We start from the raw sequence: 17501 nt of genomic DNA, 5'->3' as shown, positions 1-17501 counted from the left end.
ATTTCCCCCCCCCCCAGCCACCCCCCTCCATTTCCAATGACGTTTTATCGAAACATGATCTCAGCCTCTCTCGAGTCGCACTTGTAACTGCCCGAGAGCCGCACGTCGCTCAGGTTCGGTGATTTGGCCACCTCGTGGCACCATGCACCGCATGCATGGTTCGCCGTCGAACACAGACGGGTCACTCTCATCGCGCGTGCCCTCGGATGTGCTTCTGCGGCCGTTTGGAATGCTCTCGAACTTGGCAGGACCAATCCTGAAACAAAACACGGAGCTCTTTTGAAGGCTTGGCGGAAGCTTTCATGGGTAAATATATGGCGGCATTATTATTATTATTATTATACAAGATGATGATTGCCACTTATAGGATTGCGACTGCTGCTGCGGCTGCTGCTGCTGCCCCTGTTATTGTTGCTGCTGCTGCTGCCACACAAGCCCAGCTGTATTCTCACATGACAGATAAATGACACGCTCGTGCTCACTTAACCAAAAGCAATTTTCTGAAACCCACAGACGACCATGCCAGGGTCGTTCTCAAGACAGAAGGCAACATCTCCGGTTCAGATTATATCAATGCCAGCCCCATTGTGAGTGACTCATTTACAAACCTATAATCACGTTTTGCTCATAATTGCGCTTAATTTGCACGTGGCACTTTGATGTGCGAATTTATGTTTTGTGTGTGTGCGTGAGTGCGAGGGGAGCGGTGAGGAGTGGGTAACGCAACGGTTAGCACGGCGACCCAAGTTTGATTTCAACGAATGGCCAACAACAGTGACGATTAACTGAACTGGCCCTGGGCCTCCCCTAAATTAACTCAAATGAGTACCTGATGCGGTGTGTGAACATCGCCACTGGGGAGACAAAGGCGGTTGGGCGTGGTGTTGGCCACCAGGGGCGGAGCCATAGGGGGGCTGGGGGGGGCTCGGCCCCCCCTGTAATTTTTGGAAAGTCGGTAATCGGGATAACTGGATATCCGGCTGCTGCAAAATGCTGCTGGCTGCCACCTTGTACTGCCCTGCAGGCTGCCACCTTGTGCTGCCCTGCAGGCTGCTACCTTGTGCTGCCACCTCGTGCTGCCCTGCAGGCTGCCACCTTGTGCTGCCACCTTGTGCTGCCCTGCAGGCTGCCACCTTGTGCTGCCACCTCGTGCTGCCCTGCAGGCTGCCACCTTGTGCTGCCACCTTGTGCTGCCCTGCAGGCTGCCACCTTGTGCTGCCACCTTGTGCTGCCCTGCAGGCTGCTACCTTGTGCTGCCACCTCGTGCTGCCCTGCAGGCTGCTACCTTGTGCTGCCACCTCGTGCTGCCCTGCAGGCTGCCACCTTGTGCTGCCACCTTGTGCTGCCCTGCAGGCTGCCACCTTGTGCTGCCACCTTGTGCTGCCCTGCAGGCTGCTACCTTGTGCTGCCACCTTGTGCTGCCCTGCAGGCTGCTACCTTGTGCTGCCACCTCGTGCTGCCCTGCAGGCTGCCACCTCGTGCTGCCACCTTGTGCTGCCCTGCAGGCTGCTACCTTGTGCTGCCACCTTGTGCTGCCCTGCAGGCTGCCACCTTGTGCTGCCCTGCAGGCTGCCACCTTGTGCTGCCCTGCAGGCTGCCACCTTGTGTGCTGCCCTGCAGGCTGCTTGAGCGGCAGCCTTTCGAACTTATCGAACTTATCAGCCACATCAGCGGCTCTGACCTATTAATAAACTCCGCGTTCAAATCCAATACAATTTGTTTTATACATTTGTGGCGCCCATTGGAAAACATAAACACTGGATATCTCAGAATATTGAAGTCAGCCCCCCCAAAGTCAAAATCCTGGCTCCGCCCCTGTTGGCCACCCATCCCCCCTCGTGTGTCGTGCCGGCCTTCATAGGCGCTAAGGCTATACGGAGGATCTTTGCGTGCGCCTGTATATTTCGCGTCAAAAGTGGGCTCTTTTTATTTCTGCCCAGGCGAGCGTTGAGCCGGCGGCGCTCGCCGACTTCTTTTTACCCGCCCAGACTCGGTGGTCTAAATTCCACATGCCTATGACGGTGCTGAAGGCCGCCCCCTCCCACAAGTCGACCACCATCTCCCGCCCCCCGTCCCCAAACCAGTAGTTGAACTTGCAACAACTTCCGCTTGCGAGCCCCCCTCCCCCCCCCCCCCCCCCGCTCTACGGCCGAGCCGCCTTGCCAAAAGGCGCTGCAAATTGGTAATCCCCTTTGTATACAAGCGAAGTTACTGCATGTGCGTATACAATTTATTTCCTTCTTCTCTTCAACAATTCCGACAGATGGACCACGACCCCCGCAACCCGGCATACATCGCCGCGCAGAGCCCCCTGGCCGAGACCGTCGCGGACTTTTGGCAGGTTCGTCGCCGACCCCGGCGTCGTCGCTCCGCGCAGACCGCTTCCCGGCGGGGGGGAAACGGGGAGGGGGCACATCGGCGTCGTTGTCCGGCGCGTGACGTCACCGGCGTGCAACGTCGCCGGGACATGCCGGTCATTTTGCAGAGTTGCGAGGTTTTGCGGCGACATCGCGGAACAAAAAGGTTGCGTGTGGTCTCGGCGGCCTCGTGCCTCGTTATAAGTAAAAGGTTGATGTTATCAACAATTAAAATGTGTGATAATTATGCTAATGATAGTAGCCCTAACGCACTACGATGGACACGTGACGTGATTCAATGCGTTACGCAGTCTGCGAGCTATTTTCCTCTCCGCTGCTGTACGTACGTACCGTACGTAGCCAACCGTGCTCATCGGAGGTGCGGCATTGAGAGTGCGAGTGGAGGCTGTGTCAGAGCGGTGGAGTCGATGGACATCGGCCAGGTCGGTCACCCATGACCGCACGTTCAATTCAATTCTTTGTTCCGCACTTTAAATTCGGCCGAGTTCCAGCGCTTGAGGATTTAAAACATCGGTTGGACAGACCCGGGGGCTCACCCGAAGCCCTCTTGGCCTTGGCCGGCTTAGACCTCGACATTGGCATTGAGCTTTTGAACAACATTGCTGCTTCTGCTGCCAGATTTCCTCGAGGCGTCCAGGGTTGCAAGATGTTCACGACCTCGCCCGGTATGCAGGAGGTTGCGGGTTGGATCCCAATCTTGACGCCTCTTGCATATTTAAAATTTGCGTGTCTCTCTCTCACCGTGGTCGCATTGGATTGTTTTTCCTCCGGGTCGTTTGGCTTTTCCTTCCACATTTTGAATCAATGTGCGTTTAGAGTATTTGGCTGCTGTACATTTCCACGTGATAAGCCACTTCGTTGAGCTATCATTTGTAATAGCCAGGTCGCTTCTGAAAAAAAAGCTACAATGCTCGGCGGTGCATTGCCTGGTAAAATAAAAAAAATGGTTTAGTTTGAGTTGAGCCTATTGTGCCTATGGCACGATTGCCATCAACTTGTGGGGAGAGGTTGTTTTGTGTTCGTTTGTAAAAGCAGAATAAGCGTGTGAGCGCACCGACGGTGTTGTGGCTGGTCTGTGCTGGCTTCCAGTAAGCTTTCGCATCCAGTATAAGTTGGCCATTCTGGTCTATAGAGCTCTGCATGGTCTTGGACCAATGTACGTGCGGGCCCGACTGATCTGTCACACGCCTGGGGTTGAAACCCAACGACTACTCTCTCAGCCTCGGCTCTTGCGCTCGACGCTGGGTAAGGGGTCGGGGCCTTCTCAAGCATTGGCCCGAGGATGTGGGAACGCCTTTCCGGCGGTGGCCCAGCACGCTACGTGCGTTTTAGGATGGGAGTGCAAGACTTTTTTTCCCGTGGCTTTCACTTAAACATCACTGCATTGTCTTTTAATTTTATTGTAGGGTGCAATGTCTTGATAGCCCCCTTGAGTGGAGGCGATTTCACATTGAAACTAAATATGGTTTACTGTTTGTGGTGTGGCAGATGGTGTGGGAGAGCAGCTGTGTGGTGATCGTGATGCTCTCTCCGCTGGAGGAGCAAGGGACGGAGCAGTGCTTCCGCTACTGGCCCGAGGACGGCTCCCGTCTCTATCACATCTACGAGGTGAGCGGGTCGCCACAGCCACGGTGGTGGTGGTGAGCAATGTTGGTGGTGAGCGGTGGTGACGGTGATTGACAGCGACAGTGGTGGTGACGACTCCCCCATCCCCTCCCTCCCGTATCCCCCCCCAACCCCCCCCTCCACCTCTTCCCGCCGCCCGCAGGTGAACCTCGTTTCGGAGCACGTGTGGTGCGACGATTTCCTGGTGCGCAGCCTCTACCTGAAGAACACCCAGACGGGGGAAACCCGCACGCTCACGCAGTTCCACTTCCTCACCTGGCCCGAGCACGGCGTGCCGCCCTCCGCCCGCTCGCTCCTCGACCTCCGCAGGTCCCCCCTTGCCCCCCCCCCCCGCCATCCCCCCAAAAGCACCAGTATCGTGATCGTGTGGGGAAGGCGGTTGACCATACTTCACCGCGGTGTGATCAGTGTCGTGTGTGCTGCACGGGAGCCCCCTGTCCAGGACAGAATGGCTCCTCAGGCCTACGACGTTCACGGTCTTCTGAGATGGCGAGGAAGCGCCCCGTTAAAGAATCAAACCGAGACCCGCAGACTCGCATAGAGACCCATAGACTCACGCAGAGATCCATGGACTCGCATAGAGATTCATAGACTCGCAGAGACCTATAGACTTGCACATAGATCCATAGTCTCGCATAGAGACCCATAGACTCGCGCAGAGATCTACGGACTCGCATAGAGGTTCATCAACTCGCAACTCCCGAGAGAGAACCCGCTTTAATCGGGGGGGGGGGGGCAAAAGTCTCCTGGTGACTCGAGAACCCAGGGACCTCGGTGGTGCGATGCTCCGAGGCCTCCCGAGCGCCTCACTTTTACGAAGTCTCCGTCGACGACGCGCGACCGTGTCACATTCCCTTCCAGTGACTGCGGGGGGGGGGGGGGGGGGGTGGGTGGTGGGGTGGGGGCGGCTGCATCGTCGGCGTCGAGCGGCGGACGACGCCTGCAAACGTGCCGGCGGCTGATGTCATTTTTGTGATTTGCAACTCGTTTTACGTGTGAAGTTGCATAGTCACAAAAGTGATCATCAGAGGCCTGGGGCCCTGCCAGCAAAGCATCGACTGGCCGATAATTGATGGCCCAAAGGAGGAGGAGGAGGAAGAAAACCCAAGAGGCGACGTCTCCCCTCGCACGCCAAGAGAGCTGGGGGACGGCTTGCTTCCATACGAGTGCATTTGCCCTTCACAGCTCAACGGATTTCTCCAGGATATAGATTCTGATTCCGAGCTCAATGTAGGGTTTAGTCAGAGTGGTCGAGCAGACCCCCATTGGAGGCACCGGATGCGTACGTTGTGTTTGTGGAGGGGGCGCCTACCCTTGTGGTTTACAACTCGAATATGGGTGACGACGGAGGAGATATGGGGACGGGAGGTTGAGTTGTAGGACGATAAGAGACATGTAGGGAACACTAAAGGTGTCGCGAGATGAGAGATGGAGACGAGATAGAGGCGAGAGAGCAATTAATGAGCAGTTTTATTTAAATTAATTTATCCCACGTCTGCTTTCGTGACCCAATGTTACGATTCTTAATCGATTCTTTAGGGTCAGATCTCCGCGTATGCGAATTGTGTGTGGTGCACCCTCCGCCACCCGACGCGGCCAATGAATGCCGTCGTCGCGTGATGAACAGACACGGCCAACTTACGACTCCGAGGAGCTGACACTTAAGCGGTCTGCACAGACGGGGTTTTCCAAACCTGCTTCCTGTACTGCGGGCTCACAGCCCAAGCGGCGTTTTGCGAGTTAAATTTTTTTTATCCGCCAACAATTCACCTCTGCGCCGCTCTATCGTCACCAACGTGCAGCAGCACGATGCGCCAACAGAACTCATTACCCACATCGATTCCTTGCCCATCAACGCCTGGCAGTTCACCAGCATTGGGTCCAGCGGAGCTGACACGGGGCGCCGCGGTGGCGGGATGTTACCTCCCTCGCCTGGTATGCAGGAGGTCGTGGGTTGGATCCCAAACGTGACGCCTGCTGTGTATTTGGAGTCTGCGTGTTCTCGCCGTGGTCACGTGGATTATTTTTTTCCTCCGGGTCCTCCGGTTTTTCCCTCCACGTTTAGAATATGTGGCTGCTGTAAATTTCGACATGAACAAACGTGAGCAAATGTATCACGTGTGGTGAGGTTGCTTCTGAAAAAGAGCTATAGTAGAGCTGAGTGGGCCTTACCTGATAAAATAAAAACATGTGTTTGGTTTAGTTTAGACTCTGCTGATGAGACACCGAATGCCGAAACCAGTTTCTCGCCTTTAAACATCTGGCAGCTCACCGACAATGGTTGAAGCAAGGTCGACCGGTAACACATTTTTTGCTTTTGATGAACCCAATGCTGCTGAAGTGATGCATTCCCCGAAGGCCACGTGGCTGATTGGATTTATAAAAATAAAAAGAGACCTGTTATAAATATACATCTATATATTTTTTTTTTAAATGTACACGGCGGGGCCAGACGCGGGAAGGCGGCGTTATTTTGTCCGCTTGTGTGTGTGCACCGTGCTCGCTGAGCGTCTCTTTCTGTCCGTCTTGTCTCTTGAAGGAAAGTTAACAAGTGCTACCGGGGCCGATCCTGTCCCGTCGTCATGCACTGCAGGTACGTCCCGGCGAGCAGCACCGCGCGCCATTCATCCCGGGGGGACTGGCGGCGGACGATCGAAGGCGAATACTGAAATGAATACGTGCAACTGTCTGCTTTAGCACACGTAGACTTTCGCGACCGTCGTGCAATGCGGCGGGGAAACAAACAGCAGCCGCTGCGCGGCAAGACTACGCTGCGACCAGTTATCCCGCCAATGTTCCCACCCCCCGCCCCCCCCCTCTTTCTCCATACACCCAGCCGGTGTGCAGAACTAGTAACGCGTTGGCATGTTCTGCTTACCTGACGAACCTTACTGATTGGGTGTGTCGGGTGGTGGAGGGTTTAATGACACATTCATTTGACCCAAAAAAACGTCGTTTATGGATACAATTCGCTATTGCCCCCCCCCCCCCCTTTCCAATCCCTACTCGGCAGATTGCAGGAGAAAAAAGTAGGCTGATAAGCGTCTCGGTAAACATTGGCAAAACCCTTGCGGCACAGGGCTGGTCGCACATGGAGAAAAGAGCTTCTGAGCTCCGATGTGCTATACTCGGGAAGTAAACGTCCGAGACGTCTGACGAGCTAACCGACTTGATTTTCTTTTTTAATGGCAAAAGGTAAAAGCTGCCTTTCGTTGAAAGCGTTTACGATTCATTTCTGCGAAGGTAAGATCTGAATTTAAAAAGGAAAAAAACCCCGCAGTTTTCTGCCACACAAATTCTCAGATTCAAAGCTGCGTCGTTCTCAGTAGCAAGGGTGGAGGGGGGGGATGGTGCCGGACATTTGGTCGTGCCCCCCGGACGAGAGACTGCGCTGCAACCCGTCGTCACCTCTTCTTCCTCTCTCCCTCTGTCTCTTTTTTTGCCGCAGCAACGGTTCTGGCCGGACTGGAACGTACATCCTGATCGACATGGTGTTGAACCGCATGACTAAAGGTGAGGCAGGGAGGGAGGGCAGGGTGCCCACGGCACCTTGGCAACGGTGGTGGTGGTGGCAGTGGCGGTGGTGGTAATCGCTCGCATGCGGACGTCTCTTGCAATCGGTTTGCGAGCAGCTGCGCAACCGGCTGCCCTCAGTCGAGGCACAAGGCCAAAGACTGTTGGGGCAAGCGCCGTTCGCGAGCGCCTGCGAAGGCCCGAACGGCACACGAGGGGTTGGTTGGACAGCACCACGCCCGGCCGCCTTTGTCTCCTAGGTGCCGATTTTTAGACGCCACACCAGGTACTCATTTGAGGCCGAGTCGACCTAGGGGAGGGGTCCAGGACCGGTTCAGCCAATCGTCACTTGGTGTTGGCCATCAGCAGGAATTGAACTCGGGTCGCCGGGTTCCTAGAGCAGCGCTAACCGCTGCGTCACCACTCGCCCCCAGCGGAGACACGGACTCCCACCGTCAAACGTCGATCTGCTCGGCGACGTGTAGCGACACGCGTCATTCATCACGCGCCGCAGATTTGCGAACTGCGATTGGTCGATAACGATCCTGGCAATAATGCTGGAAGGGCCGTGGCCAAAGCCACGTCCTTAGACGTGGACAAAGCAATCGCAGGCGGCGATGTTTGTGAGATTCTCGAGAAGCGTTTTTTTTGGTTGTGGGTGCGCACCTGGACCTGGGGCTTTTACTTTGCGTTTCAAAGTGAGCCGTGGACATTCACCTCCTGTTTGAAGCCCTCAGCCAGGTGGTGGAAATTCCCCATTTCTACGGCAAGCGGGTCCGAGTCCATCTATATGACAACCATCGTGGACTTCACTCACAAAGTAGTACCTGCTTTTTTTTTAATCGACCACGCCCGTCATAAAGATTCTCATTGTTGTGGTCACTGAGAGTGAAATGCTCCCCACGTCCTTGTCACCGCCCACCCGATCATTCCAATCTCAAGAGTCGGGGCTTCATTCATTGCAGCTCGTGAGACTCCACGCCAAGCTAAAGCAGTTCCGTTATAAAGACGACCACAGCCCAACAGGGTAGGAGGTGGCAGCAGTTGCAGGAGATCGCAGTTACACAGAGAGCCATAGAGTTGCACAGAGAGCCTCAGAGTTACACAGAGAGCCATAGAGTTGCACAGAGAGCCTCAGAGTTGCACAGAGAGCCATAGAGTTATGTAGGGAGACATAGAGTTACACAGAGAGATTCGAAGACTAACTTCTCTAAATGAGTACATCGACGCGTAATCTTATTTTTTATTTAAGTGGCCCGATTGTAAGATGGAGTGTGGGGGGGGGGTTATTTTCTCTTCAATTTATAAAAAATATATCGGCTCGAAACATGGTTGAGACATCTCCACACAATCCATAGCAATACGCAGGAGGTGCTGGGGGTGGAGGAGAGGGGGGGCAGGGCAGGAGTGGGGACTAAAAATCGAAACAAGCAAACAGCAGGAACACACACACACCCTCGATTATCTTCCAAACCACTGCGGCGATGCGTTACACGAGGCTTAAATCGTGGATTTCGACAGACGGCAGAAAAAACGAGGCGTTTGAACCACGTCCCAAAAGTTATGGGGGCTGCCCCCCACGCGACGAACGGACGCTCCGGCTTAATGATGGGCGTTCACAACGGCAGGGTCATCCATAACGAGAGCTACACACACACACGGCAGGGTCATCCATAACGTGATCTACACACACACACGGCAGGGTCATCCATAACGTGATCTACACACACACACACACACGGCAGGGTCATACATAACGAGATCTACACACACACACGGCAGGGTCATCCATAACGAGATCTACACACACACACGGCAGGGTCATCCATAACGAGAGCTACACACACACACACGTCAGGGTCATACATAACGAGAGCTACACACACGGCAGGGTCATACATAACGTGATCTACACACACGCACGGCAGGGTCATCCATAACGAGATCTACACACACACACGGCAGGGTCATACATAACGAGAGCTACACACACACACGGCAGGGTCATCCATAACGAGATCTACACACACACACGGCAGGGTCATACATAACGAGATCTATACACACACACGGCAGGGTCATACATAACGAGATCTACACACACACACGGCAGGGTCATACATAACGAGATCTACACACACACACGGCAGGGTCATACATAACGAGAGCTACACACACACACGGCAGGGTCATCCATAACGAGATCTACACACACACACACGGCAGGGTCATACATAACGAGATCTACACACACACACGGCAGGGTCATCCATAACGAGATCTACACACACACACGGCAGGGTCATACATAACGAGATCTACACACACACACGGCAGGGTCATCCATAACGAGATCTACACACACACACGGCAGGGTCATACATAACGAGATCTACACACACACACGGCAGGGTCATACATAACGAGATCTACACACACACACACACGGCAGGGTCATCCATAACGAGATCTACACACACGGCAGGGTCATACATAACGAGATCTACACACACACGGCAGGGTCATACATAACGAGATCTACACACACACACGGCAGGCGATTGACGTACTAGGCCCCGGGTGTAATAATGATGCAGGAGGGTGAGATGGAGTGAGACCCCCCCCCCCGCCCCCCGGTTTGATAATGACTCCGTATCGATTGGGGGCGGGCAAACAACAACAACAACAACAACGAGGACGACGACAAAGCGTTTAACCCTGCAGCTGCTTAACATGAAAGTGAAGTTTGGCTGCACAAAGTGAAAAACAGTTTTGTGTTTGCTTTTGTCTCCAGTCAGTTTCCGGGCTGAGACCATCAACTCCAACTCGCCGCGCTTGAGAGAGCCCCGGTTTCATCGTGGGTCAAACCCCAGCTTTTTCTCAATGGTGCCGGCTCTAGTGCTTTGAACTTCGAGCCACCGAGCGGTCAATAGACAACATCACTTTGTACAACAGCAAACTTTCATATATATGTGTGTGTGTCCGTGTGCGTATGTGTTATTGGGAGCGGTGGTGTAGCGGTTAGCGCGTTGCGCTACGAACCTGGTGACCCGGGTTTGATTCCTGCTCACGGCTAACACCAGTGATGATTATCTGAACCGGTTCTTGGGCCTCCCCTAGGTCGACTCAGCCTCAAATGAGTACCTGGTACAATGTGTAAACAAAACCACTAGGGAGACAAAGGCAGCCGGGCGTGGTGTTGGCCACCCACCCCCTAAGTCGATTAGGGGATCTTTGTGTACACACAAATACAAATATCCCCCGTATAGCCTGTAACAGACTGTAGGGGCAGGTGCTGTTAGCGAGCACCTATGAAGGCCGGCACGGCACACGAGGGGGTGGGTGGCCAGCACCACGCCCGACCGCCTTTGTCTCCCCAGTGGCTATGTTTACACACCGCACCAGGTACTCAATTAACGCCGAATCGACCTAGGGGAGGTCGATTACCGATTCGGATAATCGTCGCCGGTGTTGGCCGTGAGCGGGAATGGAACTCTGGTCGCCAGGTTCGTAGCGCAGCGCGCTAACCGCTCCCCACGCACACATTTATATACGAACAGAATGTGTTAAAGCAAGCAAATTCCGGGATAGTTTTAACCGTGTTGTTCTCAGCAGCCAGCCTATTGTCTGGTAGACAAGTAGTAGGCTCAAGGATTGAAACGTTATTTTCTTCAAGTGGACAAACTTGGGGACTTTTACCTTCTTATTAATGTATTTCTTAAAATGTAAAACACGGATCCGTCGAGTTGAGGACAGCAGTGGCTTATGAACGAGCGGCGATATCGAGGGCCGTGTAAGTAAGGCCCAGTAAGCACATTGTGTGGACCCCGCATTACGAGCAGGGGGTGGGGGGGGGGGGTGTCACAGGTCCCGTTGAAAGTGCTGCCGGACCACCAGACGCAATTTATCGGCGCGTCCGCCACCGCATATTATCCACCACCACCGCGTCAGTGCTACCACGCGCGGGCGGGTTAGGGCGTGCGAGTGGGGAGCTCCCAGTGTAAGCAAAGGAAGAAAAATAAAATAAAATGTACATCTTCATTTAAAAACCCGTGCGCTACGCACGCCCCGAGAGCGTTTAAAATGACGCGGCCCTCGAGATGAAAAAAGGACGCGAGGCGGTGCCGTGGCTCGGACCGAGCGCTCGGGTCAGTGCAGCAAGCGCAGCAAGCGCAGCACGCTTCACACGCGCGGCAAGCGGCGCGGCGCTTTGTGCTCTCCCTTCAAAGACGAGGGCGCACCTTTCAAATCGCGATTCAATTTTCGATTGGTGGGCGGTCAAAGCGGCACGCCGCACGTCACCGCCAGAATGAAAGCCCTCTTCTCTTGAAACGCAGGGCTTGCCGAGGGTGGTAAGGGGTGGCTAGGGGGAGAAGCGGAGAGGGGGGGGGGGCGGTTAGAGGTATCGCAGCCGGTAACCACTGAGATTTCCCTGGCTTCAAAGAAAATCGGGTTTTAGCCGCCCTCAACTAAAACGGGAGTAGGTTCTTGGTGGACGAGGAACGGTGTCCGATGACAACCAAAACGTTACAACATTTTGGTTGTTTTCTTGATTTGGGCCATATTCTTGCTTCGAAAAAAGAGAAAGGGGTAAAAAAAAAACACATTTTCACCTTTGATCGCCACGTGGTGGGGGCGTGGTGCAGCAGGGCCCCTCTCGTGTGGCCTCAGGGTCGCTTGAAGCGATCGCTCAGAAGCGGTTTGACGGCGACACAAAGTCGTCGTTTAGCCGAACGTGCGCCCCCTGCACCGTCTAATGCGGCGGAGAGCCCCCCCCCCCCGCCCCCCCCCCACCCCGTCGCCAGTGCCGGATTATCTCAGTAGCAAAGGTAGCTACACATGCTATGGGCCCCGCACTTTCAAGGGCCCCGCGCTAAACGCTTTCAAGCTATCAATTCCGGTTCAGTGATTCTGCACTTGCTCTGTCACTACAGTACTATACCGCCTTCGACTTTTACGAACGACTGGACGTTTAAGGTTGGCGATTTGTCGCATTATCTGAGCTGTGTAGCAAATTAAAATATACAATTACTTTACTGTGCAAGTTAAAAAATGCGTTTCAATATTTACGTTTTTTTTTTTTTAAATTAGGGCCCCTTTATAACATCATGCTACAGGCACCGCACCTAGCTTAATCCGGCACTGCCCGTCACCCCGCACTGCCGAGACTTTGACCGTCGTGCTCGTTGCGCCCATCCTCTCGCCTTCTTTGTCGCTGCAGGAACAAAGGAGATTGACATCGCCGCATCCCTGGAGCACGTCCGAGACCAGCGGCCAAGGATGGTCGAAACCAAGGTAGTACAGCGGTTGCGCTCATTGCGCACCACAACACGGAGCTTTCGAATGCGCTTCCGCGGCCGTCTGGAACGCCCTTCCGATAATTAGGGAGCCGCTGGGGATCTGTACACTTTTAAATCTACAAAGCTCGTTTCTTTAGAACTGCTTCCTTTCTTTATAGTTTCTTGTGCTTCCCCCGCACCTCCGATCAGCACGGTTGGCTACGTCCGGTGCGAAAGAAGTTCAAAGTACGTACATACAATGGGACCCGGGAGTGAGGATTACCCATACAGAGATGAAGGTGCTGTCGTGATTCTGGTGGTTGTGGTGGTGGCCACTGAGAGTGAAATGCTCCCCACTTCCTTCTCACCGCCCACCGGATCGTTCCAATCTCAAGAGTCGCGGCTTCGTTATTGCGGCTCATGAGACCCCACGCCGAGCTAAAGCAGCTCCGTTACAAAGACGACCACAGCCCAGCAGGGTAGGAGGCAACGGCAGTTGCAGGAGATCGCAGTTGCATAGAGTTACACAGAGAGCCATAGAGTTACACAGAGAGCCATAGAGCTATACAGAGAGCCATAGAGTTACGCAAAAAGCCATCAATTTACACAGAGAGCCATAGAGTTACGTATCTGAATTGGTCATGGGCCCTCCACCCCCCCCCCGCCTCCCCCCCCCCCGCCTCCCCCCAAAACAACTATGCCAACCAGCACCGTGAAGTTATTTCGCTTTCACAGAATTCTTTCTGAGCATTGTAATTTAAGCTTCAATAATTTTTCTTACTACTACTGCTGCTAATAAATAAAGACGATTCATACCGCGTGCACATATTTGGCGAATTGGACACAATGTTCGTACAACAACCTGGACGGGTGACGGCCTGGACAGGTGACGGCCTGAAAGGGTGACAACGGCCTGAACGGGTGACGGCATGAACAGGGTGAGAGCCTGAACGTGGTGAGAGCCTTGAGCTGCTGCTTGAAGGTGGTTAATTGTGATTGGATGCTGCTGCGTGCGTGCAATGATCATCTACAACATCCCATTTGTTCATTGCTCCTCGACTTGTACCGCAAGGGGAGGCACGGCACGAACAATCAATGATGACGACGACGACGCGATGACGGACACTTGGGTAGGCCTTCATCCAGCGGCGGAATGGATCATGGCCGATGAGGACTCGGACGATGAATCGCGAACGATCCCGTGCGTCTGCGCGTGTTCCAGGAGCAGTTCGCCTTCGCGCTCACTGCCGTGGCCGAGGAGGTGAACGCGATTCTCAGGTCCCTGCAGAAGTGACGGTGCCAGCGGCTGCCTTGGACAGAGAGCGGCCGCTGTCGCCGCCCAGGCGATCCACGGCCTTCGGGCCGGGGACAGGCGCGGAAGGCAGCGAAACAACAAAAAAGAGGAGACAGCAGCCGCTGCCGCACGCTGCTGCTGCCACGGCATCACATCACACGCTCGTCAATCTCACTCGGCGTCACATCACACGCTCGCCAATCTCACTCAGCGTCGCATCACACGCTCGCCGATGTCACTCGACGTCACATCACACGCTCGCCAATCTCACTCGGCATCACATCACACGCTCGCCAATCTCACTCAGCGTCGCATCACATGCTCGCCAATCTCACTCGGCGTCACATCACACGCTCGCCAATCTCACACGGCGTCACATCACACGCTCGCCAATCTCACACGGCGTCACATCACACACTCGCCAATCTCATTCGGCGTCACATCACACGCTCGCCAATCTCACACGGCGTCACATCACACACTCGCCAATCTCACTTGGTGTCACATCACACGCTCGCCAATCTCACTCGACGTCACATCACACGCTCGCTGATCTCACTCGGCGTCACATCACACGCTCGCCAATCTCACTGGGCGTCACATCACACGCTCGCCAATCTCACTGGGCGTCACATCACACGCTCGCCAATCTCACTCGGTGTCACATCACACGCTCGCCAATCTAACTCGGCATCACATCACACGCTCGCCAATCTCACTCGGTGTCACATCACGCGCTCGCCAATCTCACTCGGCATCACATCACACGCTCGCCAATCTCACTCGGCGTCACATCACACGCTCGCCAATCTCACTGGGCGTCACATCACACGCTCGCCAATCTCACTCGGTGTCACATCACACGCTCGCCAATCTCACTCGGCGTCACATCACACGCTCGCCAATCTCATTCGGCGTCACATCACACGCTCGCCAATCCCACTTGACGTCACATCACACGCTCGCCAATCTCACTCGGCGTCACATCACACGCTCGCCAATCTCACTCGACGTCACATCACACGCTCGCCAATCCCACTTGACGTCACATCACACGCTCGCCGATCCCACTCGGCGTCACATCACACGCTCGCCAATCCCACTCGGCGTCACATCACACGCTCGCCAATCTCACTCGACGTCACATCACACGCTCGCCAATCTCACTCGGTGTCACATCACGCGCTCGCCAATCTCACTCGGCATCACATCACACGCTCGCCAATCTCACTCGGCGTCACATCACACGCTCGCCAATCTCACACGGCGTCACATCACACGCTCGCCAATCTCACTCGGTGTCACATCACACGCTCGCCAATCTCACTCAGCGTCACATCACATGCTCGCCGATGTCACTCGGCGTCACATCACACGCTCGCCAATCTCACTCGGCGTCACATCACACGCTCGCCAATCTCACTCGGTGTCACATCACACGCTCGCCAATCTCACTCAGCGTCACATCACATGCTCGCCGATGTCACTCGGCGTCACATCACACGCTCGCCAATCTCATTCGGCGTCACATCACACGCTCGCCAATCCCACTTGACGTCACATCACACGCTCGCCAATCTCACTCGGCGTCACATCACACGCTCGCCAATCTCACTCGACGTCACATCACACGCTCGCCAATCCCACTTGACGTCACATCACACGCTCGCCGATCCCACTCGGCGTCACATCACACGCTCGCCAATCCCACTCGGCGTCACATCACACGCTCGCCAATCTCACTCGGCGTCACATCACACGCTCGCCAATCTCACACGGCGTCACATCACACGCTCGCCGATCCCACTCGGCGTCACATCACGCGCTCGCCAATCTCACACGGCGTCACATCACACGCTCGCCAATCTCACACGGCGTCACATCACACGCTCGCCAATCTCACTCAGCGTCACATCACGCGCTCGCCAATCTCACTGGGCGTCACATCACACGCTCGCCAATCTCACTCGACGTCACATCACACGTTCGCCGATGTCACTCGGCGAGCGTTTTTGGGGGGCTGGGAGGGAGGGGTGGCGGGGGGGGGGAGGGGGGAGGAGATTGGTAGACGAGACGTCGACGAGAGATTTGACGCGATGTGGCGAGATGAGAGAGCAGTAGACTAAAATATAGTGAGGTGAGAGGTGAGATTAACTCGGGCCGGTTGTATTTATTTAGGATCTGAATTTCAGCTGATGTTTTTGATGCACTTCCAAGTGTTGTTTGTGCATCTGGGGCCCCGACTTGAGCTGCTTGGGGTGCTACATCTTGCTTTGCTCGGTTTAACACGTGGATTTTCGCGACCACTCTTATTCATCACAAAAGTTTTTTTCCTTGGGTGACATCGCGTAAATTATAAATGTGTCGTTCACCCACCGCCCACCCGACAGGGCCAATCAAGTAAGGTTTGTCCCGTAAACAAAACGTGCCAATTTGTTAGCTACTTGAGCTCACCGGTCGCGTTTGCAGAGCAGGCCCACACCATTCGACACTTTGAGTGCCGTGACGCTTTCCGCCGGCGATCACAACAAACAAGCAGCTTCAAATCGGGCGACTTGCCACGAATTGCAAAGAAGCCTCCTGGAAACGGGATATAAACTTTCCAGTTTTGTCCGGTCCAATTCTCTGCATCGCTTCACGAGTCACAGTGCGGTCCAGCTTAGGAGGGAGTTGTTTTCACGGACAAGACACAAACAATAGGCTCTTCCGTCCCTCCCTCCACACCAGAACTACCCTCCCCCGCCACCCCCCAATCGCACGAAATATGATCAAGATGTCACCGTCAAGGCGAAATCCGCAGTCACTGCCACCACCACCACCAGCACCACCACCAATGCTCCCCATAGACCCCCCCCTCCCCCGTCACCAGCTGCCGCAGCCGCTGCACAGTTGATCCGAAGCGGCGACCTCCGCGACCTTGCCCCCCCCCACCCCCACCCACACGATGACGACGGCTTTCCGTCGCCGTCCACTCTCAGTTCTCGCCCCGGGTCGCCGGGACTCGCCCAGACCCGTGACGTACAGCGTCGTACTCTACATTTGTCCGGAGGGGGAGGAGGAGCCGGGAGGGGGGGACGGGAGCGGGGGGAGGGCTTGCGTTTCGGTGCAGCGATGGATGCGCACGAGCTTTTGCGTCGGGACGAGGCCCAGAGCCACGCGCACCAAACTGGAGGGCGTGCGGCTGCGTAGGTGTTGCAACATAGAGCCCCCCCCCCCCCCCCCCCATTACAGGTGTGACTGGTAATGTTAATTGTTGAATTGTGCTTGCCAACTGCTGTGGATAATGAAAAAAAAAATTCCGCCCCACCCCCTATCCCCCTGTACCTGAATGCTGGTAAAGACAACTTTTTTTATAAATGGTACAAAAGAAATAGGTGAAAGGAGCGACCCTGCAAATGCCCGCTCACGCCG

The 17501-nt window shown here is 54.9% G+C and overlaps 1 protein-coding gene across 1 annotated transcript in view; it reads left to right on the top strand.

The window, feature by feature from the left end:
* Positions 1-16108, top strand: part of LOC116943788 (receptor-type tyrosine-protein phosphatase N2-like) — a 280344-nt gene extending 264236 nt beyond the window's left edge. The window contains exons 13-20 of the mRNA XM_076067957.1: positions 514-587; positions 2264-2341; positions 3867-3986; positions 4147-4313; positions 6544-6597; positions 7453-7517; positions 12739-12812; positions 14019-16108. Coding sequence (XP_075924072.1) covers positions 514-587; positions 2264-2341; positions 3867-3986; positions 4147-4313; positions 6544-6597; positions 7453-7517; positions 12739-12812; positions 14019-14090 — 704 coding nt within the window. The 3' untranslated portion in view covers positions 14091-16108. The remainder of the gene's footprint in view (positions 1-513; positions 588-2263; positions 2342-3866; positions 3987-4146; positions 4314-6543; positions 6598-7452; positions 7518-12738; positions 12813-14018) is intronic.
* Positions 16109-17501: the final 1393 nt, after the last annotated feature.

This window comes from Petromyzon marinus, chromosome 19 (genome assembly GCF_048934315.1).
Source record: "Petromyzon marinus isolate PM22_M1 ecotype Great Lakes invasive population chromosome 19, UKy_Petmar_22M1.pri1.0, whole genome shotgun sequence".
NCBI classification, from domain to species: domain Eukaryota; kingdom Metazoa; phylum Chordata; class Hyperoartia; order Petromyzontiformes; family Petromyzontidae; genus Petromyzon; species Petromyzon marinus.
Note: the sequence above shows the minus strand (reverse complement) of the source record. Positions and strands in the feature narration are given on the sequence as shown.